At 40.4% G+C, this 23,839-nt stretch overlaps 1 protein-coding gene across 1 annotated transcript in view; it reads left to right on the top strand.

Moving 5' to 3' along the window:
- The window catches only part of ARHGEF28 (Rho guanine nucleotide exchange factor 28), a 320,618-nt gene that overhangs the window by 53,346 nt on the left and 243,433 nt on the right, over positions 1 to 23,839 (top strand). Inside the window, exon 2 of the mRNA XM_017890633.1 lies at positions 6,966 to 7,009. Coding sequence (XP_017746122.1) covers positions 6,977 to 7,009 — 33 coding nt within the window. The 5' untranslated portion in view covers positions 6,966 to 6,976. The remainder of the gene's footprint in view (positions 1 to 6,965; positions 7,010 to 23,839) is intronic.

Below are 23,839 nucleotides of genomic sequence, written 5' to 3' on the forward strand. Positions count from 1 at the left end.
CTTGAAGGGACAGGCTAATTGTTTGAAAACCAGTAGGTTTATAACACTTCTATTTTGTAAGAGAAAATTATATAGTACATGTTTAAGTTTGACAACTTTTAAAGTACTTTGCCACAATATAACCAGCACATCTCAATGTAGTATAGATTTTTATGGTTACTTCCCACCTCGTTACATACACTGCAAAGATTTGACCACATTGGATTTCTTATTTCCACAAAATTAACCATGTTGATTGATTAATGTCCCATAGAACATTTTGTGCTTTTGGCTTCAAGTTCTTCGTTGCAGTACCTTGCTCATAAATGACAAAGTGAATGAATCTCATGTGTGGTATTTTTTAAACTTCTTATAAGAGCAGCTGCCTTACCAGTGGTTGTACTTAAACAGTTTTTGATAGAACACTATTTTTTATTAAAAAAGTAATTCACAGCTGGGCACCATGGCTCACACCTGTAATCCCAGCACTTTGGGAGGCCGAAGTGGGTATATCACCTGAGGTCAGGAGTTCAAGACCAGCCTGGCCAACATGGTGAAACCCCATCTCTACTAATAATACAAAAATTAGCTGGGCATGGTGGTGGGCATCTGTAGTCCCAGCTACTCAGGAGGCTGAAGCAGGAGAATCACTTGAACCTGGGAGGCAGAGCTTGCAGTGAGCCGAGATTGAGCCACTGTATTCCAGTCTGGGCAACAGAATGAGATGCCATCTCAAAAAAATGTAATTCACTCTTCAGAATATGTCTCCATATTCTCACTTAAAATGATGGGTTTTGGATGGGAGGGGAGTGAGCGATAAAAGACTACACATTGGGTACAGTGTACACTGCTCGGGTGATGGGTGTACCCAAATCTCAGAAATCACCACTGAAGAACTTATCTATGTAACCAGACACCACGTGTTTCTCCAAAACCTATTGAAATAAAATAAAATTAAAAAAAAATTTGAGTGTATTTTATTATCAGATAAAATCTAGCAAATGCCACACAAGTTGAGTTGTGGAAAACATCTGTACTTTTTTCTAAGTGTACAGCAAACTTGCACAATCGAATTTGCTCTGATAGACTTGTTTTTTAAAATATTCAACAGTCTTCCATAGTCTTACTCATAAAGAAATGCATTTTATCTTTTTTGTCTTTAGAGATGGAGTGTCGTCATGTTGCCCAGGCTGGTCTCAAACTCCTGGGCTCAAGCAATCCACCTGCCTCAGCCTCCCAAAGTGCTGGGATTATAGGCATGAACCACTGAGCCTGGCCAAGGAATACATTTTAGTTTGCTGCTTTTTTTCTCTGTATTATTTCAACTATTTTTTCCCTCTTTTTTTTTTTTTATTATACTTTAAGTTCTAGGGTACATGTGCACTATGTGCGTGTTTGTTACATATGTATACATGTACCATGTTGCTGTGCTGCACCTCATTTACATTAGGTATATCTCCTAATGCTATCCCTCCCCACTCCCCCCACCCCACGATAGGCCCTGGTATGTGATGTTCCCCTTCCTGTGTCCTGGTGTTTTCATTGTTCAATTCCCAACTATGAGTGAGAACATGCGGTGTTTGGTTTTCTGTCCTTGTGATAGTTTGCTCAGAATGGTTTCCAGCTTCATCCATGTCCCTACAAAGAACATGAGCTCATCCTTTTCTTATGGCTGCATAGTATTCCATGGTGTATATGTGCCACATTTTCTTAATCCAGTCTATCATTGATGGACATTTGGGTTGGTTCCAAGTGTTTGCTATTTCTGCTTTTTTTTTTTTTTNGAGATTGAGCCACTGTATTCCAGTCTGGGCAACAGAATGAGATGCCATCTCAAAAAAATGTAATTCACTCTTCAGAATATGTCTCCATATTCTCACTTAAAATGATGGGTTTTGGATGGGAGGGGAGTGAGCGATAAAAGACTACACATTGGGTACAGTGTACACTGCTCGGGTGATGGGTGTACCCAAATCTCAGAAATCACCACTGAAGAACTTATCTATGTAACCAGACACCACGTGTTTCTCCAAAAACCTATTGAAATAAAAATAAAAATTAAAAAAAAATTTGAGTGTATTTTATTATCAGATAAAATCTAGCAAATGCCACACAAGTTGAGTTGTGGAAAACATCTGTACTTTTTTCTAAGTGTACAGCAAACTTGCACAATCGAATTTGCTCTGATAGACTTGTTTTTTAAAATATTCAACAGTCTTCCATAGTCTTACTCATAAAGAAATGCATTTTATCTTTTTTGTCTTTAGAGATGGAGTGTCGTCATGTTGCCCAGGCTGGTCTCAAACTCCTGGGCTCAAGCAATCCACCTGCCTCAGCCTCCCAAAGTGCTGGGATTATAGGCATGAACCACTGAGCCTGGCCAAGGAATACATTTTAGTTTGCTGCTTTTTTTCTCTGTATTATTTCAACTATTTTTTCCCTCTTTTTTTTTTTTTATTATACTTTAAGTTCTAGGGTACATGTGCACTATGTGCGTGTTTGTTACATATGTATACATGTACCATGTTGCTGTGCTGCACCTCATTTACATTAGGTATATCTCCTAATGCTATCCCTCCCCACTCCCCCCACCCCACGATAGGCCCTGGTATGTGATGTTCCCCTTCCTGTGTCCTGGTGTTTTCATTGTTCAATTCCCAACTATGAGTGAGAACATGCGGTGTTTGGTTTTCTGTCCTTGTGATAGTTTGCTCAGAATGGTTTCCAGCTTCATCCATGTCCCTACAAAGAACATGAGCTCATCCTTTTCTTATGGCTGCATAGTATTCCATGGTGTATATGTGCCACATTTTCTTAATCCAGTCTATCATTGATGGACATTTGGGTTGGTTCCAAGTGTTTGCTATTTCTGCTTTTTTTTTTTTTTTTGCTACCACATTTCCTATAGTAATGCATTTTTTTGGGTGGGGCTATTAAGTGGAAATCCCAAAGTACTAGGATTATGTACAAAATACTTAAGGATTTTTTTTTTTTTTTGAGATGGAGTCTCGCTTTGTTGCCCAGGCTGGAGTGCAGTGGCAAGATCTCGGCTCACTGCAAGCTCCGCCTCCCGGGTTCACGCCATTCTCCTGCCTCAGCCTCCAAGTAGCTGGGACTACAGGCGCCTGCCACCTCACCCGGCTAATTTTTTGTATTTTTAGTAGAGATGGGGTTTCACCGTGTTAGCCAGAATGGTCTCGATCTCCTGACCTCATGATCCGCCCGCCTCTGCCTCCCGAAGTGCTGGGATTACAGGCGTGAGCCACCACGCCTGGCCAAGGATCTTCTAATTTTATCGTCAAGTTAAGCAAATTTTGTGAAAGACTGGAATTGTATAAGGCATGACTATAAACATAGATGACAAATTGCTAATATATTGAAGTGCAGCAGACATTTAAGATGAGGATCATAGTATGTGCTAGTGTATATAAATTTTTTAAATGCCTTCTTGATAATTTAGAATTTTGGAGAGATCAACTTATTAATGTTCCTGGGTTGGCCATTATTTTTATTTTATGGGTGGCTGGTGAACAGTTTATATTCGGAATAGGAGTCTCAGTTCTTTCATATTCTTGTTAGTATTAGCTTTCATTTGAAGTTTCTCAGACTCTGGTTTGTAAAGTTAGTTTCATTAAAAATTAATGAATATAGGCTGGGCATGGTGGCTCACACCTGTAACCCTAGAACTTTGGGAAGCTGAGGCGGGCAGATCACTTGAGGTCAGGAGTTGGAGACAATCCTGGCCAACACAGTGAAACCTCGTCTCTCCTAAAAAATACAAAAATTAGCTGGGCATGGTGGTGCATGCCTGTAATGCCAGCTATTTGCTAGGCTAAGGCACAAGAATTGGTTGAACCCGGGAGGCAGAGTTTGCAGTGAGCCGAGGTCACGCCACTGTACTCTAGCCTGGGCAACAGAGCGAGACTCTGTCCTTAAAAAAAAAAAAAAAAAATGACTATTTTCTGTAATCCCAGCACTGTGGGAGGCCAAGGCAGGAGGATCGCTTGAGGCCAGGGGTTTGAGACCACCTAAACAATGTAGCAAGACCCTATCTCAAAAAAAAAAAAAAAAAAAAAAAAATACAAGTTAGCACACCTATCATCTTAACCATGTGGGAGCCTGAAGCAGGAGGATCGCTTGAGCCCAGGATATCAAGGTTACAGTGAACTATGATTGTATGGCTGCATTCCAGCCTGGATGACAGAGTGATACTGTTTCAAATAGTAACAATAATAAATGGATTATTATAATCTATAAACCCATTTAAGTGCGTCCACATAAACTGCCACAGGACATGATATTTTAAATAAAATTGAGGGCTGAGAAGGGCCCTGTTGTCAAACCCTCTGCCTTGTAGGACCCTCAGTCATCTCTCAAGATGTCTCAGGAAACATGACTTGGGACCTAGGAGGGTGCTATCACCAGTGTGTATATGAAGTATTAGTAAAGCTTAAATGGTTTTATAAAAAATACCTAAAATAGAACTTTTCATATTCGCTTTCTTGCCAAGTGTATCCTTTGGGGATTACTGTACTAAATGTCACAATTCATTCATTCTTTTTTTTTTTTTTTTTTTTTGGATGAAGTTTCACTCTTATTGCCCAGGCTGGAGTACAATGGCACAATCTCAGCTCATTGCAACCTCTGCCTCCTAGGTTCAAGCGATTCTTCCGCCTCAGCCTCCAGAGTAGCTGAGATTACAGGTGCCTGCCACCATGCCCAGCTAATTTTTGTATTTTAGTAGAGATGGGGGTTCACTATGTTGGTCAGGCTGGTCTTGAACTCCTGACCTCAGGTGATCCACCCACCTCAGCCTCCCAAAGTGCTGGGATTACAGGTGTGAGCCACTGTGCCCAGCCCTACAATTCATTCTTAAGAGAAGCCCCTAAATTACTGCAGCAGGGCTGAGGCTGGTCATGGTGGTGCACACTTGTAATGCCAGCCACTTGGGAGGCTAAGGCATAAGAATCGCCTGAACCTGGGAGGCAGAGGTTGCAGAGCCAGGCTTGGTCTAAGGAGTGGAACCCAGACAGTGCAGTAGGAGGTAGGCAAGGGTGCAGGGACAAGGGAGTCTCCCTGTCTGCCCCATTTAGAATTCTCATGCAACCTGCTCCTCCCTTTCTCCCAATCTTTCATTCTCTTTTGTTCAGCTTGGAACTCCTTGAAGGCTAGACCACTTTCTGGTGGACCCAGAAGGCATGTCTATTATCTTTGTGTAATACCTGGCCCACAGTTGGTGTTCAGTGAGTGATGCCGGGTTTTTTGTTTTTTCTAAGTAGGAAACAAGTTTCTAAGTGCTATTTGTTTACTTTAAAATTTTTAATTGTGGCAAAATAAGCAACATAAAAATTACCATCTTAACCATTTTTAACACAGGCCAGTAGTGGTAAGTATATTCGCATTGCTGTGAAACCATTACCATTGTGCATCTCCAGAACACTTTCATCTATGCAAAACTGAAAGTCCATATCCAATAAACAATAAACTTCTGTGTGCCCCACCCCTGGGAACTACCAATCATTTTTTTTCTGCTTCTCATGTCAAACTCATGTTTGATTACTCTAGATACCTCATATAACTGGCATCATATAGTATTTGTCCTTTCTGTCTGAGTTATTTCACTTAGGGTAATGTTGTCAAGGCTTGTCCACTTGTAGCATTTGTTGGAATTGTATTCCTTCTTAAGGCTGAATAACATTCCACTGTATGTATACACCACATTTTGTTTATCCATCCATCTGTGCTATTTTTAAAGGGGCAGGCACACCCAGAAGCAGATCCAGGTGCACACACCTGGCAGAGAGGTTGGTTAGCTTGACAGTGGGCTGCATCCTACCCATGCAATCATGCAGCTGAACTCTCTGGCCATCTGTGTAAGGGAGGCAATAGAACTATCTTGTCACTGTGCTGTTCTGCCTCACCTGGCCAAAAGTGGACTCTGACTTTGGAATTACCTGTAAGCCAAGCGATGAACATAGGTGAAACTTTCAACATGCTTATGTTGACCTTTCTTGGCTTTCTGAAATATTTTTATTTTAGGAGCAGTCTATGGGATAGTGTCTGGGGTCACAGGGTTTCCATATGTGTGGAAACTAATATAAAATAATAAGGTGGTGGGATATATATTTTTTCAAATTCAAATTATTTTTATTTTGCCTCCTGTAGATACTACATGTACTATAATTACTATGATTTCTTATTTTGATAATATGTACAAGGCTTACCATTTGAACCATTTTTTCAGGTACAACTCAGTGGAACTAAGTACATTCACATTGTTGTGCAACCATCACCCCCACCAGCCATCTCCAGAACTTCTTTGTCTTCCCAAACTGAAACTCTATAGACATTAAATAACTCTCCATTCTCCCCAGTGTCCAGCTTCTGGTAATCTCTATTCTACTTTCTTTTTCTATGAGTTTGACTATCTAGATACCTCATTTAAGTCAAATCATACAGTATTTGTCCTTTTGTGATTGGCTTATTTTACTTAGCATAGTGTCTTTAAGGCTCATTCATGTTATAACACTTACTAGAATTTTGTTTCTTTTTAAGGTTGAATAATATTCCATTGCATGTGTATACCACATTTTGATTATCCATCTGTCAGTGGACATTTGGGTTTTTTCCTATCTTTTGGCTATTGTGAATAATGCTGCTATGAACATAGGTATAAAAATTTCTGTTTGAGTCCCTGCTTTCAATTCTTTGGGTATATACCTGGAAGTAGAATTGCTAAGTCATATGGTAATTCTACGTGTAATTTTTTGAGAGGCCATCATATTGTGTTCTCGAGAGGATATTTTATTTAGATAGCATGTTAGTCCTTTATTCTTTTATATTTTGTCTCTGCAGTTTTCCTATCTAATGAGTTTGCTCCTCCCTCCACAATGTTGATAACTGCAGGGCAGGACAGGGAGAGCTCAGCTGGTCGGTTCTATGGGGCCTCCTGCAATAACTGCTCTTGTTTACTATTTTCATTGCAGATGCGAAAGCCATGGAGTTGAGCTGCAGCGAAGCACCTCTTTACGTAAGTTGCTAAGCACTGGGCTTCAGGTCCAAGGGGCCGTTTCTTAACTCCAAACCATGTGACTGAAGTGGGGAGAAATGTTTTTCTTGCTATTGAGTTAAGGCTTTTTAAAAACAACACACTGAGCGTTACTGTCTAGTTCAAGTATTTGCATGGAGCCTTTTAAAACTGGTTGGCTCCGATTTTGAAGTCTGGTTTTTATATTTCCCTCAGTATTTTTTTTAACTGTAATTTCTGGACTCAGAAACACTCAGTTCACTCATATAAGTGGTGTGTGAACATATTATTTTATGATAATATCCTGATAATAGTCAATAACTTCTCTGTGTGTCTTTTTGAGGGGAAGGTTTCATGATAATTGTGTCAGCTAAAAGTATGAAATAAGAATTCAAACAAAAAGTGCTGGGACATAAACAGAAGTGGGAGTTGGCACTGGGGGACAGGAATGCCCAATGAGATTTGTAGTTAAATGTGCCGTCTAGGCCCAGGAGGATGCCATTCTGAGAACAACTCCTCGGGTTAACAGGGAAGTGAACAGATTGTTTCCTCACACAGAAAATGGCAGATGGCTTCATCTCTCCTCCTTCCTTCTGATTTCAAACAAAACTTCGTTTGTTGGAAAGGAACTGTGTTGGTGTGGGGCAGACCTGGGCAGGTGAGCCTGAATGTGTGAGGAAACCAGGGTTTAGAGCAAAATTTCAAGGAATTGAAATGGTTTTGTTTTGTTTTGAGACAGAGTCTTGCTCTGTCGCCAGGCTGGAGTGCAATGGTGGGATCTCGGCTCACTGCAACCTCTGCCTCCCAGGTTCAAGTGATTCCCCTGCCTCAGCCTCCTAAGTAGCTGGGATTACAGGCACGCACCACCACGCCCAGCTAATTTTTTGTATTTTAGTAGAGATAGGATTTCACCATGTTGGCCAAGACGGCCTTGATCTCCTGACCTCGTGATCCGAATGATTCAGCCTCCCAAAGTGTTGGGATTACAGGTGTGAGCCACCATACCTGGCCAGAATTGGAACAAATTTAATCAGAATCCTCAACTGATGAGAATAGATTCATCCACTTCCTACACTTCACTACCCAGCCAAGTTCCTACTCACTCACCCTCACTCCCTTCAACACACCACACATACTTCTCTGGAGGAAGACAGAGTCATGAACCAAATTGATTCCAGAATAGTAGAAAAGTTGCCCCTTGGGTTGCCCAGTGATCTCTAGTACTCTCTCTAGGTTGTGATTTTCAGGCCATAAAATGTGCCTGTAGACAGCAGGGTTTGGCCCAGCCATGATTAAAGGTAAAAAAAAAAAAAAAAAAGGCTGATCTGAGGCTAAATTGTAAAGTACCCCCAAATCTTTTTTTTTTTTTTTTTGAGACGGAGTCTCGCTCTGTCGCCCGGGCTGGAGTGCAGTGGCCGGATCTCAGCTCACTACAAGCTCCGCCTCCCGGGTTTACGCCATTCTCCTGCCTCAGCCTCCGGAGTAGCTGGGACTACAGGCGCCCGCCACCTCGTCCGGCTAGTTTTTTGTATTTTTTAGTAGAGACGGGGTTTCACCTTGTTAGCCAGGATGGTCTTGATCTCCTGACCTCGTGATCCACCCGTCTCGGCCTCCCAAAGTGCTGGGATTACAGGCTTGAGCCACCGCGCCTGACCTCCCAAATCTTACTGTTGTTTTTTCTGTGTGTGCCTTCCTATTCCTTACTCATTCCACCCTCCTTCCCTACCTCAAAACAGATACATCCACAAGCCTAATCATGATAGAAGCCTTGTAGCTGACCAACCTCCTCATGTAGCTGTTTTGAACATAGAGTTACTAGATTGTGACCAGATTTGGGGAAAAACTAATACACATTGCCCAAGAAGAGAAGAGATTTAAATGAACCAAATAAAACAGAAACAAGTTTTCTAGTTATTAAAAAAAATGCTGATTAGGGTAAAATGAAAAGGACAGCAAAGTGTTAAGAAAATGTCATAATCTCACCCCCTATGGATAATGTTATTATATTAAAATATTGATATATTTTATAAATTTTAAGGTGTAATTTTTTTTTCTCTCATTTTAACATCTCTAAAATTGAGATGCTCTTACATTCACTATGCTTTCTGGCAGATGTCATTACTTACACGTGTGTTACCTTGGTCACAGGGTTTCATATTGTTGTCATTTTAGTTTATATACTTTGCTGGTACTACATAAATTAATTGCTTTCAAAATGACTTCACCATGATCTAGCATTATAAGGCAAAGTTACTATGTAACTAGAAAGACATGGAATTTTTTTTTCTTTTTCTGGGATGGAGTCTCACTCTATTGGCAGGCTGGAGTGCAGTGGCGCGATCTCAGTTCACTGCAACGTCTGCCTCCCAGATTCAAGCAATTCTCCTGCCTCAGCCTCCCGAATAGCTGGGACTACAGGTGTGTGCCATCACGCCTGGCTAATTTTTGTATTTTCAGTAGAGATGGGGTTTCAGCATGTTGGCCAGGATGGTCTCGATCTCTTGACCTCGTGATCCACCCGCCTCAGCCTCCCAAAGTGCTGGGATTACAGGGGTGAGCCACCACGCCTGGCCAAGACATGGAAATAACAGCATGTTACATGATAAAAATCTACATGTAGATTAATTTAGAAAAGATCTTTTGATAAATATAAAATTCTAGGTAATTAAAATTATATCCTAATTGGAAATTTTCTTTTCTAGTAGAATATTAAATGTATGTTATAAATAATGATATCTTAGAAAAAATATGTGAAATATATTTAACATAACTGACTCTTACTACATATGGTAGAGTGTATACCTTTTTTTGTATTTAATTTAACATTTTTGGTCAATATTATTGCAAACTGACTTAAGCCAATCTAGCCACCTCGCCTCATCCAGTAAGAGGTCAGTAGAGATATGCTATAATGAAAACAAGTCTTAAACCAAAATCTACCAAATGAGTAATGTGCAGACAGAGCAGACTCAAAACTCTCCTACAATTTGTTTCTGTAGTTTGGGGAAGAAACTGCTCTCTGCCCTTCTATCTTCAGAGGTTTGATAAATATTCACTTCTAGTTCTCTTAGTTTACTATATTTTGGTTTATAAACCCTTAATATTTTTTATTTATATATATTTATTGTAAGACATTAGAAAGAGACACAGCAAAAGAAAAAATTAAAACCTCATGTTTAATCCCATGATGAATGATAAGCTCTGTTGACATTTTGATACAGATTTTTCCAGAGTTTTATCTGTATCTGTGTTGAATTTTAGCAAGGGTCCTTTTGACATTTATTTAGTTGATACTGTGTTTTCTCATTTGATTGTGATTTATTGGATCTCTTAATTTTGGAGACTTTAATGTATGTACTTCTAGTAATCCTACTTAGTTATTTTGACTATTTCTTTTGGAAAAACAAATTAAATTAACTCTGGCAAGTGTATAATAAAGGTACCCTCTCCATTGGAAATTGTGAAGAGTCCATTACATATTGGGAGGCTGTGTTAAAATTATAAAATAACACTATGCATAATTGTATGTTAATGCCCTAGAAAAATCTAATTACAACAGACTTTAAAAAATATATAAATTAATAAGATTTACCTCAAGGATAATGAGATTACATAAGTAGAACAATAATCAGGAAGGAAAAGAATTGATTGAAATTATTCCCTAATTTCTATCCACCTCGAAAAAGGGCACCTCATTCAGATGGGTCTTATAGGTGATTTTTTATTTCTTTGCTTATAACCTGTTTTGATGGAATTCTTGTAACATTTTTATGGCTAAAATGCTTCTTTGTCTCTATTTGTCGGGTCACTATAGAGAATCTTTCCTGAAGATGATAGACATGTTTATACCTATAGAAAATCTACAGATGTAAATATTTTCTTAAATTCACCATGCATTTTGCTTGGATTGACAAAGAACACTTTCAATTTTTCTTTTTAAAGATTGTTTCTTCCACTATTGTTTTCCCCTTCTAGATAGAACAACTAATATCCAAAGATTGGATTGTTTTTTTTCTTTTTGGGGAGAAAGGAGGGTTGCATTCTGGAAGAATTATTTTTGAGGTGGAGTCTTGCTCTGTCTCCAGGCTGGAGTGCAGGGGCGCGATCTTGGCTCACTGCAACCTCAGCCTCTCGGGTTCAGGTGATTCTCCTGCCTCAGCCTCCTGAGTGGCTGGGACTACAGGGGCCCACGACCACTCCTGGCTAATTTTTTGTATTTTTAGTAGAGACAGGGTTTCACCATGTTAGCCAGGATGACCTCAATCTCTTGACCTTGTGATCCACCCACCTCGGCCTCCCAAACTGCTGGGATTACAGGCATGAGCCACTGCGCCCAGCCAAGAATGTTTTTATCTTTGTTTTCCACTTAAGTTTTCAGTAGCATCAAGTTGTTTTTTTCCTTGCTTGCCAGCACAATTTTTGATTCCATCACTTTTAGTTTTTATGTAGCATTGTCAAATCTTGGCCATTTTATGCTCACGTAGTTTTATAGAGATAATCTTTTACGTTTTATTATGAGCTCAACGCAAGAATTATTATTATTATTTTTGTATACCTTTCAGGAATCTGTTTCAGAAGGAGGAGCAGTCTTTGGCTCTGTCTCTTGTGCTGTAGAATTTTTTTTTGGCTCATTTCTGTTTGCTCGTTTTTAGGAAGGAGACTCTATCTTCTTCTGGGAGATATAGTGATATTCCTGAACTCAGCCACAGATTCAGTTAAAATTTTATTTTATTTATTTATTTTTTAAAATTTATTTTGAGATGGGGCCTCACTGTTGACCAGGCTGGAGTGCACTGGCACAATCTTAGCTCACTGCACCCTCGACCACCTGGGCCCTAGCAAGCCTCCTGCCTTAGCCTCCCCAGTAGCTGGGACTACAGGCACATGCCACCATGGCCAGCTTTAGTCTAATTTTTAAAAGAATCCATGGCAGTTCCTTGAGTTGCAGTTGCAGAAAAAGAGAAACACTGTACTAAGATCAGAGAAGAAGCAGGAGTTAGCAAGACTGGCAGACAAGAGCTTTATAATATCACTTTGCGGAACTTAGGGATATATATGAGCATTGCAAATCCAATTTTTAGTCTCTAAGCAGCTTCCTGCGTTTGTGCTTGAAAGGAAACTGAAGGAGCAGCACTAGAAGTCTAGCCTGTTTATTCCAAGGAGAAAAAAAAAAAAAAAAAAAAAAAAAAAAAAAAAAAAAAAAGAACCAAAACAAACAAACAAACAAAAAAACAAATAAAATGCAGAGGCCTACAGTCTGTTTTGAAGTCTAGGCTTAGTTTTTAGGCTGAATGGTACAATAGTATTAGGAGGTATATTTTAAGCTAGAAAAAGAGTTGTGGTGGTGAAACTAATGAGAAGTGCAAAACCTGGAAAACTGTAAATTAGAATCAATGGAATCAACCTAAGGTGTTTATTTTTCTGGCTTAAAATTCTTTGGTTGACACCACTTGGGAGCTTAAAAGTTCTGTACTGGAAATTATAAAGATATTTCTATTTTGTTTTTATTTTTAAATTTCACATTGCCATGAGAAAGTAGATAATTTTAGATTATTGCTCTTAGTCTTCTTTTTCCCAGTTTACATGTAAAAAGAGATAGGAAACAATGCAAGGACAGCTTACGAGGAGAGATTTTGCTTACTGGGCATTTAATTAAATTCTGAGCGAGGAAGAGATTTTGCATTTACAGGCCAATTTGTATTTTGCTAATGAGTGCTTTTGATTACTTTTATATTGAGTTTTCTCTAAATTTGTAAATCAAGGAGAGTTATAAAACAAATACGCATTCTACTTATTTATCCAAGAGCTCCTTTTTAAAAATATTAATTATATTTTATTTTTGTATAAAGTATAATTGGCTGGGTGTGGTGGCATACACCTGTAATTTCAGCACGTTGAGAGGCTACTTAGTCCTCCCAAGATCAGCCTGGTCAACAGGCTGTCTCTGTCTTTACAAACAGGTGTGGTGGCTCAAGCCTATAGTCTCAACTACTTGGGAGGCTGAGGTGGGAGGATCACTTAAGCCAAGGAGTTCAAGGCTGCACTGAGCTATAATCATACCACTGCACTCCAGCCTGGGTGACAGAGTAATACCCTAGCTCACAAAAACAAAAACTGTTTGTAAAGTATAATTAATGCTAGTCTTTCCAAAATATCAGTTTAGTGCCGTGAATAAAACAGAAAAGTCTTGCTTGAGAAACTGTTGGTTCCAAAGATTTTTCCATTTTTCCTCAATTAAAATGGCTTCATTTAAAATGATTAAATAACACTTATTATAAAGACTATAATAGTAAGTAAAATTATTAAAAGAAAGTGAAGATCATTTGAAGTTCTACCTTTTTTTTTTTTTTTTTTGAGACAAGTTCTCGCTGTGTCACCCAGGCTGGGGAGTGTAGTGGGATCTTGGCTCACTACAGCCTCCACCTCCTGGGTTCAAGCAATCCTCCTGCCTCAGTCCCCAGAGTAGCTGGGACTAGAGGCATGTGCCACCACACCTGGCTAATTTTTGTATTTTTTGTAGAGATGGGGTCTTGCCATGTTGCCCAGGCTGGTCTCAAACTTCTGGGCTCAAGCGATCCACCCACCTTGTACTCCTAAAGTGCTGGAATTACAGGCATGAGCCACTGCGCCTGGCGAAATTCTTCTTTTGAGAGAACTTTATTAGTATTTTGGTAAACACTAAAATTTGTTTGGCAAATGTATACACACACACACGCACGCACGCACACACACACGGTATTTCATAAGGAATTATATGGAAATGCTGTTTTTATTATAATGGACAGGACCCCATTTCCCCTCACCCTCGTTTTATACTTCCCCTTCCTGTACTCTGAGCTAACCCTTAGAGTCACTGCCTGCAGTGGTTCTCAGCAGCATCAGCATCCCTAGGAACTTGCCAGAAATGCACATTCTCAGACCTCACGCTGGCCCTACTGAATCAGACACTCTGTGGATGGGGCCTAGCAATCTGTGTTTTAATAAAACTTTCAAGTGATTCTGCTATGTGCTGAAGTTTGAGAACCATGGACTTAGTGCAAACATTTTCATGTTTTTCTGTTTTCATATATATATATATGTGCAAGCTTTATTGTATTGTATATTGTATATACATATATAAGCTTTATTAGATCGTTTATTAGAACGATCATATTAGGTGGACTTCTGTATCTTTTCTAACTCATTGATACTTCGTAGAAACTCCTATAAGCCATCAAACATAGCTCAAACTTACTCTAATTAATGAATCGGTATGGGCCAAGCTCATTCCCTATTGATAGCCATTCACTTTGTTTCAGTTTTTGGCAATCAGGAACAATTATTCACCAGACATCCTGTGCATATGTCCTTATGCGCTGATACTTTCATCTCTGTGGGATAGATTTCTAAGAGTAGAATTGCTGGATGAAGGGCATACATATTTTAAATTTTAGTGGATTACTTTGCAAATGAGATCTAATAGTTGACATTTTGTTAAGCAACTTTCAGAAATATTTAATGTCTTTCTTTAATAACTGATAATTATGTAACTGGGGATTATGTTCTCATTTTCATTGTGCAAAGAAAGGAGGGATGTTAAATTTTGTATGTTGATTAAGTTGGTAAAGGGTGAGAAGGAAGAAATCTCCTTGCTTGCTTTAATCCTCCCTTTTTTGCCATGGTCCCTTCATTTCTCCCATTTCTCAAATTCTGACTAATATGAGCATCTAATCCATGGAGTTTTTTTTTTTGAGACGGAGTCTCGCTCTGTCGCCCAGGCTGTAGCGCAGTGGCCGGATCTCAGCTCACTCCACGCTCCGCCTCCCGGGTTTACGCCATTCTCCCGCCTCAGCCTCCCGAGTAGCTGGGACTACAGGTGCCCGCCGCCACGCCCGGCTAGTTTTTTTTTTGTATTTTTTTTAGTAGAGACGAGGTTTCACCGTGTTAGCCAGGATGGTCTCGATCTCCTGACCTCGTGATCCACCCGTCTCGGCTTCCCAAAGTGCTGGGATTACAGGCTTGAGCCACCGCACCCGGCCCCATGGAGATTTTTTAACATCTGCAGAGGGTGCATGTGTGAGACTGTGTGTGGGCTCTTGCTCTCTTCCACCCTTCTGACATGCTGTGCAGACGCGTTAATCATAGCAACTGAGAAGAGTGTGATCACTTTTTTCTCCGGAGGCTGCAAATTGTATAACCATTTGGGCAGTGGAGTTTTTGCTTCAGTAGCTTGTTTCCAGCTGGATCTAAGATGCTTCGCTATTCCCTTAGCATTTTATGTTTATATTATTCTTTTATTCTGGGTCACTGTCTCCTGCTGTGTTTGGTCCCAAGAATGTTGGTTGCTGCTGGGCTCATCGTGTGTGTTGAAGGTGTAATCTGATGTCTAGAGGTAGTGGGGTGAAACTCTCTCCTATTCAGCCTTTTCTGATTTCTGGATGTTGGTGTAGCTTCCTTGAATACTTGGTGGAGCATACTCCCCTTGGTCCCAGCCTTCTGGAGAGAGGGCCGGAGCACAGGGTCCAAGTTGTCTGGATGGACTCTTCCCCAGCCCAGGGAAGCAGCTTCCTATTGAGGTGGTAAGTGACTTGGTGGCTTTGTTATGGGGTCACCCAGCAGGGGCCTTCTTCTGGAACCCTGCAGATTCCCTGTGGCTTTTGGTTCCTGTGGAGGGAAATCCTGTCCTCTTGACACTGCCCTTCTCTCTTGGTGGCTCTGCATCCCCCAGTGCGCTACCTATGACTGGCCTCATGCCCATCAACTCAAAATATAGTCTGTGAGGGCATCTTGGGGACCGTTGCCTGGGCACCCTCACTATGCTGATGAGGAGATTAGTCTCCAAGAGGGAGATTGACTGGCTCGACTAAGTTAACTCCGCTGGTTTGACACTCTGGATTTTAAAATGCTCTATTAGAAGTCATAAGAATAATTTTTTTGCTCGGAAAGTTTGTTAGTGGCAGATCCCACAATAAGCCTGGGGTTTTCCCACCTTCACTGGTAACGACCTCCCCCACTGCTCTGCCACATCTCCATTTCTTCATTGACCAAGTACTCAAGGGCACCATTTTATCCTTTCCTGCCCTGCAGCTGCCTTTGAGCTTTCTGACATGAAGAATGTTGCTCCTTCCTGGACCTTAAATTAAAGGGTCTCTCTTTGATCTCATGAGAGGATGCTGCTGGTAACTATGTCTAGGCAAGCCCTGACCTTCTAAAGCTCATTTGCTCCCAAGAAGCCAGACCTATTAATTGATGGTCATTTGCTCCATTCAGTTCCTCCCAGCTCAAAATAATAGAAATTTTCATTAACTCAGGTGTCAGAGGGTGGTAGGTAAGGGTGTCTTTTAAAGTAGGTTAATACAGCTAAGTCTGGCTTAGCCAATGGAATCAGGCGGGGCTTTTGCCTGAATTCAACTTCTAGATCATGTATTTACTTTGTACACATTTTTTAAAGCAAATTATATTAACTTGTGTCTTGACTTAAAACACAAGAGCATGTGCATCTCAGAGAATTGCCACCTGCTAGGGTGTTTCTGCCATCGTTGGTTAATCTATGCTCCCTGAAGTTGGTTCTCTTTGGTGGTTTTTGTTTTCTACCAACTTAACTTGACCTTTTCCTACCCTCTCTGAATGGCCCTGCTTTTATCTCTTTGCCATTTCTCCTGTTTTCCTTCTGAGGGGGCAAACAAATTCCAAAGCAGCATGTTCTAGCCATAGAGCAAAGAGGACTGTGGTAACTGTTTTACCCAGCCTGGCCAGCAGCCACGAGATGTCAATTCCTGGGAAGTCTGAAGCTCCTTAGCTGCTGCAGGAGACTGCTTGGTAGTTCTGGCAGGAGCAGAGGGGGAAAAAGCCACTTCTCAGACTTTAGCAAAACCTTTGACTTAGAAACATTTTACAAATCCTCCATTAGCTTCATCCCATTTCTCGTTTCGAAAGAAACAGTTCCCTCTTCTCTCAATACAGTGCCACTTTATGGTGCCCCCTCCTACTGTCACAACTGAGATGATAAGCTTCTGGGGAAAGGCCCAAAGGCGAATATACAACTACAGAAGACCACAGGAAGAGTCAGTCTAGCACCCAGCTTTGAAGAAATTTCTTGGTGGGTGTGGGTTTCAGGTCTGCGGGTAAATAAGTGCCAAGTGTTCTTAAAGTCTGATGCTGCCTCACTTCCTGTATTTCAGTGACAGCTCCCACAATTTGGGTAATGTGCAGCCTGTATTTTTAATAAAGAACTTGAAGTAGCCGATATTTTTGTTCTATTTGAGTTTTTAAAATGTTTTACCATCTAAGCAATGATTTTAGGCATGATGGAAATGGGTCAGAGTTTTCTCTGGGAGAAGCCTCAGTAAAAGACATAACATGTGATCCAGGTAAAATGTTTTATTTCCGTATTCTAGAAAGGCAGCCCTTATAGAAGGTGTGATTTAGCTATACTACCTTCTTAACAGTTCCTCCTGCTTACGCCTGAGGAGGGTATGCATGTTTTAAATAAGTGTCTCTAGCTCTTGCCTACTTTACCTCTCCATATCTTGATGCTGCTGTTTTTATCGAAACGGATCTTATGCAGGTCACTAAGTTTACTCTTGCTTAATCTAAGGTGTTTATTTTCTCAAGTCCCCATTTAGTGCCATACACTGTAAGAGCAGAGAGTGAGAAACAAGGTCCCACGTCCCTGCTCTCCCAGAACGCACTTGGGAGTGAGAGACAGAAAATAAGTAGGTAAACAAATAAGAATTTCAGATGGCGGTATGGGTTAGGACAATACAAGGCTATGACATGGCAGAGAATGGTGTGTGTGTGTCATTAGTCTCTCTGGGATCTCCTGGAGAGCAGTCTAGTAGAGGGATCAGAAAGCACAAAAGCCCTGGAGTGGAAATGAACTTTTTGTATTTGAAGGCCAACAAAAGGCCAACATGGCCCTTGCATTTGTGAGGGAGGGGAGATGAGAGGAGACAGGTCAGAGAGGTGGGAGGGGCCGGGTCACGCCCATAGATTAAGGGGCAGTTGCATGATTTATGTTTAAAAAGTGTACTTTTGGTGTTCGTGAACTCTGCTGGTTCTTTTTCAAGTTATCTCTTTGTCTATTGTGCTTTCTTCTCCTCTGTTGTGTGGGTGTTCCCCAGGGCCCTCTTCTTTCCCCTCTTTTTCTTGCAAGCTCATCTATTCTTGTTATTTAGACCATCACTCCTTCTGGAAGACTCCCACGTGCGGGCCCTCTCATCTTGACCTCTACCCAGGTCTCATCTTCCATTTCCAGCTGGCCTGTTTGCTATTATCACTCAATTAGCCAGGATTTGACTTTAAGTTCAGACTGTTATATTTTTAAACAGTTTTCCAAGTTTTCCTCTAAGCAGCTCCTCTTTCCAACTTCCTGATTTCTGTTACCATCCCACCACTCTCCCAGGTGTCCTGCTTTAAGCTGAATTTTTGTAATTCCTCCATCCTTTGTCCTCTGTCTTGATCAGTCATCAAGACCTGCTGATGGCCATGGCTGTCCCCTCTCCTCAGCCATTGTTCTAATTCACCTTTGGATAATTGCCCCTGGCGTCTTCAGAGTTGCCATTTTCTCGGAATTGGTGAAGACTTTATCATGCCTTTCTAGTATTATTTCCCTGCATTCATGTCTCAACTCGCAACCATATCATTTATCTGTTCTAATCTGACAAGTCCTCTCTCTACCCTAGTGGACTTTCCTCATTCTCTTATTTCTAGGACATTGCCCAAGCTGTTTTTGTTCCATATCCAGCAGTGCCCCTAAGGTTGGAATGGGATGCAATATTGTATGTTGGTTATGACCTTGGACAGCTATACATCTGGCTGTGTGTCATCTCCTGAACATAGATTGTTACCCTTCATTGCACTGCAATACCTAGTCCAGTGCCCAGTGCACTATAGGCTTTCAGTGAACGTTTGTGGATTGAGTTTCTGGAGAATCGTTGAGGGGAGGCAAGCTTACTCTTTGACTCTTTATAGGAGCATTCCAGGCAATGGCTGTGGTCATTAGGGGGAGGGTCCCATCGACAAAATGGTTGATAAATAAAGATGATTTGGGATCACATGTAGGATTGCAGAAACCTTTTACACCATAAGCTCCAGCCATACCCTTCTGCTCTCATTTCTTCTTGAATGCCATGCGTCTTCCTGGCCAGGACCTTTGTATGTGCTGTTGTCTTCACCTGGCCTACTCTTGCTTCCTTCTCCTTTGTATAATTAAATTCTTACTCACTTTGCAGATTTCAGCTCAAATGTCACATCCTTAATGTAGTCCTCTGGACATTTTCTATTTTGAGAGAGTATTGTTGTTATTGTTTTGTTTAGCATCCCTTCTATTGTAAGCACCAATACAGCAGAGACTCAAACATTCAATTAAAATTTGTAATTTATTTTTATAAATGAATATTCATTTTCAATCTAATTTTGTTTTTATAATTTTATTCCTTTTCTGAAAAGGAATCCTTCCAATGGCATAATCTTCTAGGGGACTATTGTTTTCGTCCACTGATTTTCCAACACTAGTTTAGTGCTTGGCATGTGTTACATAATAAATATTTGTTGAATTAATACACAGTTCTAATTTAGTGCCATTCAATAAACAGTGGTTGAGGCTCCTCCTGGAGCACTCTTTAATTCTGTTGTTTGCTTATTTCTGTACTGTGAGTTTTCCCAGCAGCTATGTGACCATCACTATTTAGGGACTGGGACTGTCATTTGAGTTTTTGTATTCCAGCTGCATGAAGACATAGAGAGATGGTCCAGCAGGTGGGGGCTGTCATCATAATCTTCAGTAAATGTGGATGTTTGGGGAACATGTCTCAGAGTTTGAAACTTAACATTTTTAAGGTACTATATGGCATATGTAAACATTGTGCAATAAAAAAATTAAGGAAGTCTTTTCCGGGTAGACAATTCCTGGTGGCTGAGAACTAGAACTTAACAGGAAGTTGTGTTGAAACTGTAGGGAGTGAAAAGCTTACTTTATCAGACAGGAAGTTCCTGAAGAATCTCCTAACTCAGAAAAGATTATCTGTGAACAATGTCACATGAACTCTTTTTTTACCCCCTTCTTTAGCATTCTTTATTAGTATTTCCCAGCACTTATAGTTACTATAATCTGCATCTTTGAACAACCATTATGTTAGTCTGTTTTCCATTACTTATAACAGAATACCTGGAACTGGGTAATTTATAAGAAACAACATTTATATCTTACAGAACTAGAAGCTGGTAAGTCCAAAGTTGAGGGGGCATGTGTATGAGAGCTGCCTTGCTGATAGGAACTCTCTGAAGAGTCCCGAGATGGCAGAGGGCATCGCATCTGAGGGGCTGAGTGTGCCCACATGGTAGCTCAGGTCTCTCTCCCTCTTCTTATAGAGCCACCAATCCCCCTCCCATAATAACCCATTAATCCATGAATAGATTGACCCATTCATGAGGTCTCTGCCCTCATCATCCAGTCACCTCTTAAAGGCCCTATCTATCTCTCAATACAACCACATTGGGGATTAAATTTCAACATGAGTTTCTGGAGGGGACATTCAAACCATAGCAACCACGAAGTTACTACCTTACTTGATCAGAGCATCTCATGGTGCCCTACCAAATGTTTTCACACATTAGCTCTTTCATTAGAACCACACATTGTTTGGCAGTGGAGATGAACTTGGTGATGTTAAGTGACTTGCCCCACGTGCGTTTGTGCATGCATTAATTCACATGGCAGATTTTAAGTTTCAAATACGAAGTGAAATACAGGTAGGGGCAGATGCAGGTTTTGTGAGGCCTGAAGATGATGCCATTGGAAGGATTCCCTTTCAGAAAAGGAATACAATTATAAAAACAACATTAGATTTAACGGGAATATTCATTTACAACAATAAATTACAAATTTAAAAAAGCTGGCAAATTCCACAAACGTCACATTTCCAATTCAGATTCCTCTTATCCAGAGCCTGAAAATGCCCTCAGACATTCCAGTGCCACCCAACAGGAAGGGGAGGGTGTCTGAGGGGAAATTGAATGGAAAGAGAAAGCCAACTTAACAAATTGTAGTTAAAATACCCCACCCCTTCCATTCTGCATAGAATACTTTTAATTTTTCTGTAACATCATCCACCAAGAACACTTTGGATAAACACCAGATTACAAGCAAATCTTGTGACATTCTATGTTGTTATTGTTGCTTTCCTCTGATGGAAATCTGGTGACCACCCCTGATTTGTACAAGTCAAATTTGATCTATTTTGAAATGTCTCTTGCTTTGCAGATTAGAAGGAAATGACTGTATGACCATGTTGCTAAGGTCTTCCCTAAATGTTGAAAGAGGTCTTTGGGAGCCTTGAAGCTTCATTAGTGTGGTATGGAAAATCGGCCTCTGGTTTCTGGGGTTTTTTTTCAAAGATGGAGGAAACTGGCTGCCCTGACCTTGAGAATTCACTACTGGGGAGGCAATGGTATCATTACAGAAAGTGATTATGTGTGATAATTGTGATAAATGGTTGGATAAAAACATGCTGAGAATGCTCCTGAAGCCACAGGAGAGGCGAATGGACTGCAGAGCCTGTGTAGGAGCTGAGTTCACAATAGAGACTGGAATTAGCTGGGTCACAGGCAGGTGAAGGGTGGTCCAAGGAGAGGGCATGGTCTGAGAGAGGGCGCCTGCACGGGTTGGCAGCAGCTGACTGGAGGGGAGGGTTGCTGTGAGCCTGGGAGAGGAGGCTGGAGCCATCACACCTCTGGTGAGGGCAATGCTTGCATTGGAACCCACGTCTTCAGCCTCTACCCTCATCACCACATTATATGATGGTCCTTGTACTTATACTTAATTTTGCGCACCCTTTTCTTCTGAGTGTAGAGAAGAACATCAAGCTTTGCTTACAGATGGTGGAATTATTGGGGGGCAGAAGAGGCTGCCCTAGTTTCTCCCCTAGGGCTGTGTGTGTGTGTGTGTGTGTGTGTGTGGCGGGGTGGGGAGTGCAATTTCTGAATAACCATGAAGTTATGGTCATGAAAGGTGGCCCTGATGTGGGAATCTTTTGAGGTGCATGGCTAGCAAGGTTCCATGTTTCCCCAGGGATTTGTCTTCAGCCCTTCCTTCTTTTGTGCAGATCAATAATAAGGGGAATCGGGTGGGGTGGGGTGGGGGGGAGAGAGAGAGAGAGAGAGAGAGAGAGAGAGAGAGGGAGGGGAGAGAGAGGAAAGAGAGATTGATTTAGGGGAAAACTCTAAACAATTTAGGAAGAGTTGCAGGTATACACCATGTCAAAGACTTATGGTTGCCTTTTATAAAGTTGCCAAAGACTTTTGTGCCACCTTGGAATTAGAAATGACCAGGCTGTGGAGTAACATATACGGGAGAACTCTCTTTGTGGGCAATCTGGGTGTGGAAAGGGCTGAGCAGCAGGTGTGCTGATGGGAGGGAATTTGAAAATCTGGGTTACTGAAACAATACATTAAAGCATCTGATATAACTATCATTTAGAATATGGTTGTGGTTATTGAAAGTGACTGTGTAGGAAGAGGAAATGTAGCTTCTTGTATCCCTTTGAGAACAGACAACCATGAAACTACAGAAAAAGTGATTATTGAAGTATTCATTTTCAGCAGATTATCTAATAAATTTGCATTATTAAAGTATTTATCTATTTAAATGTACTTGACCACTCATAAATTAGATTTAAAAAATTTGTGAGCCTCACCTGCCAACCTGACCATACTGCTTTCAAAAGTCTATTCTCATCAGTAGAATCTATTTTGATCACTTCTAGCCAATGAAAAATGTAAGCTTTTAGGAGAGAATGTTTCCTAGGACTCACCCACTCCCATTCAGTGTTCCAATATGTAAAGAAAGTTACATATACAATACTGGGATCAATACAATGTCCATCTTTAGACGGTTAAATCAATTATCTGATCTTTGGAAAGAATGATGGAAGTCTGAATGTGCTGAAGTGGAAAGATATCTATGAAATGTGGTGGTTTTTTAAAAACACAAGTTATAGGAGACTATGAGAACCCATGTGTGTGTGTTTTTAAATCAAATATACTTATGTATTGACAGAACACTTCTAGAATGATACCCGAACTCCTGGAGTGCGGTGGGGAATGCCTTCTACATACACACTCTTCTACTGTTTGAATTTTTTACTATGATCCCAAATTGTATGATCAGTTTTTAAATAAAGAGGGAAAAAATTAAAAAAATTTGTGAGTCTAGCAGGAATCACAGATTTTTTCCATTTAAAGTCTTAAGAGAGAGGAGAAGATGGGGATAGGTTGGTCAGTGGGTACAAAGTTGCAATTATAGAGGAGGAATAAGTTCAGGTGTTCTATTGCACAGGTGTTCTGTTGCACCGTAGGGTGACTATGGTTAACAGTAAAGTATCGTATATTACAAGAGAGCTGGAGGAGCTTTTGAATATTCTTACCATAAAGATATGATAAGTGCAAGAGGTGATTGAATACATGAAGTACCTTGATTGGATCATTGTACAATACGTACATATCAAAATATCAAAGTGTCCCCTATAAATATGTATAATTACAATGTATTGATTAAAAATTAAATTCATCCCTGAGAGGTCTGAAAAAAATTAAAAAAGTAAAGTCATCATAAAATGTTGTGTGAAAGGAATAGTGTATATTTTGGTAAGAAATTGAAAACACCTCCTATGAGTTGATACAAGACTATCCCAAGGGCTAGTGGAACAAAATGAGTTAAATAACTTTTTCAGTGGGAAGTCCAAGATTAGCTTTCATAATAATGCAGTTCTGTTTTTATTTTGAATTGTGACTTTTATTGTTCTATATATCTTTACTGAATTCTTCATTAGGAATTTATTAATGAAGGTATTTTAG

The sequence above is a fragment of the Rhinopithecus bieti genome, unplaced genomic scaffold, assembly GCF_001698545.2.
Source record: "Rhinopithecus bieti isolate Rb0 unplaced genomic scaffold, ASM169854v2 scaffold_18354, whole genome shotgun sequence".
NCBI lineage: Eukaryota > Metazoa > Chordata > Mammalia > Primates > Cercopithecidae > Rhinopithecus > Rhinopithecus bieti.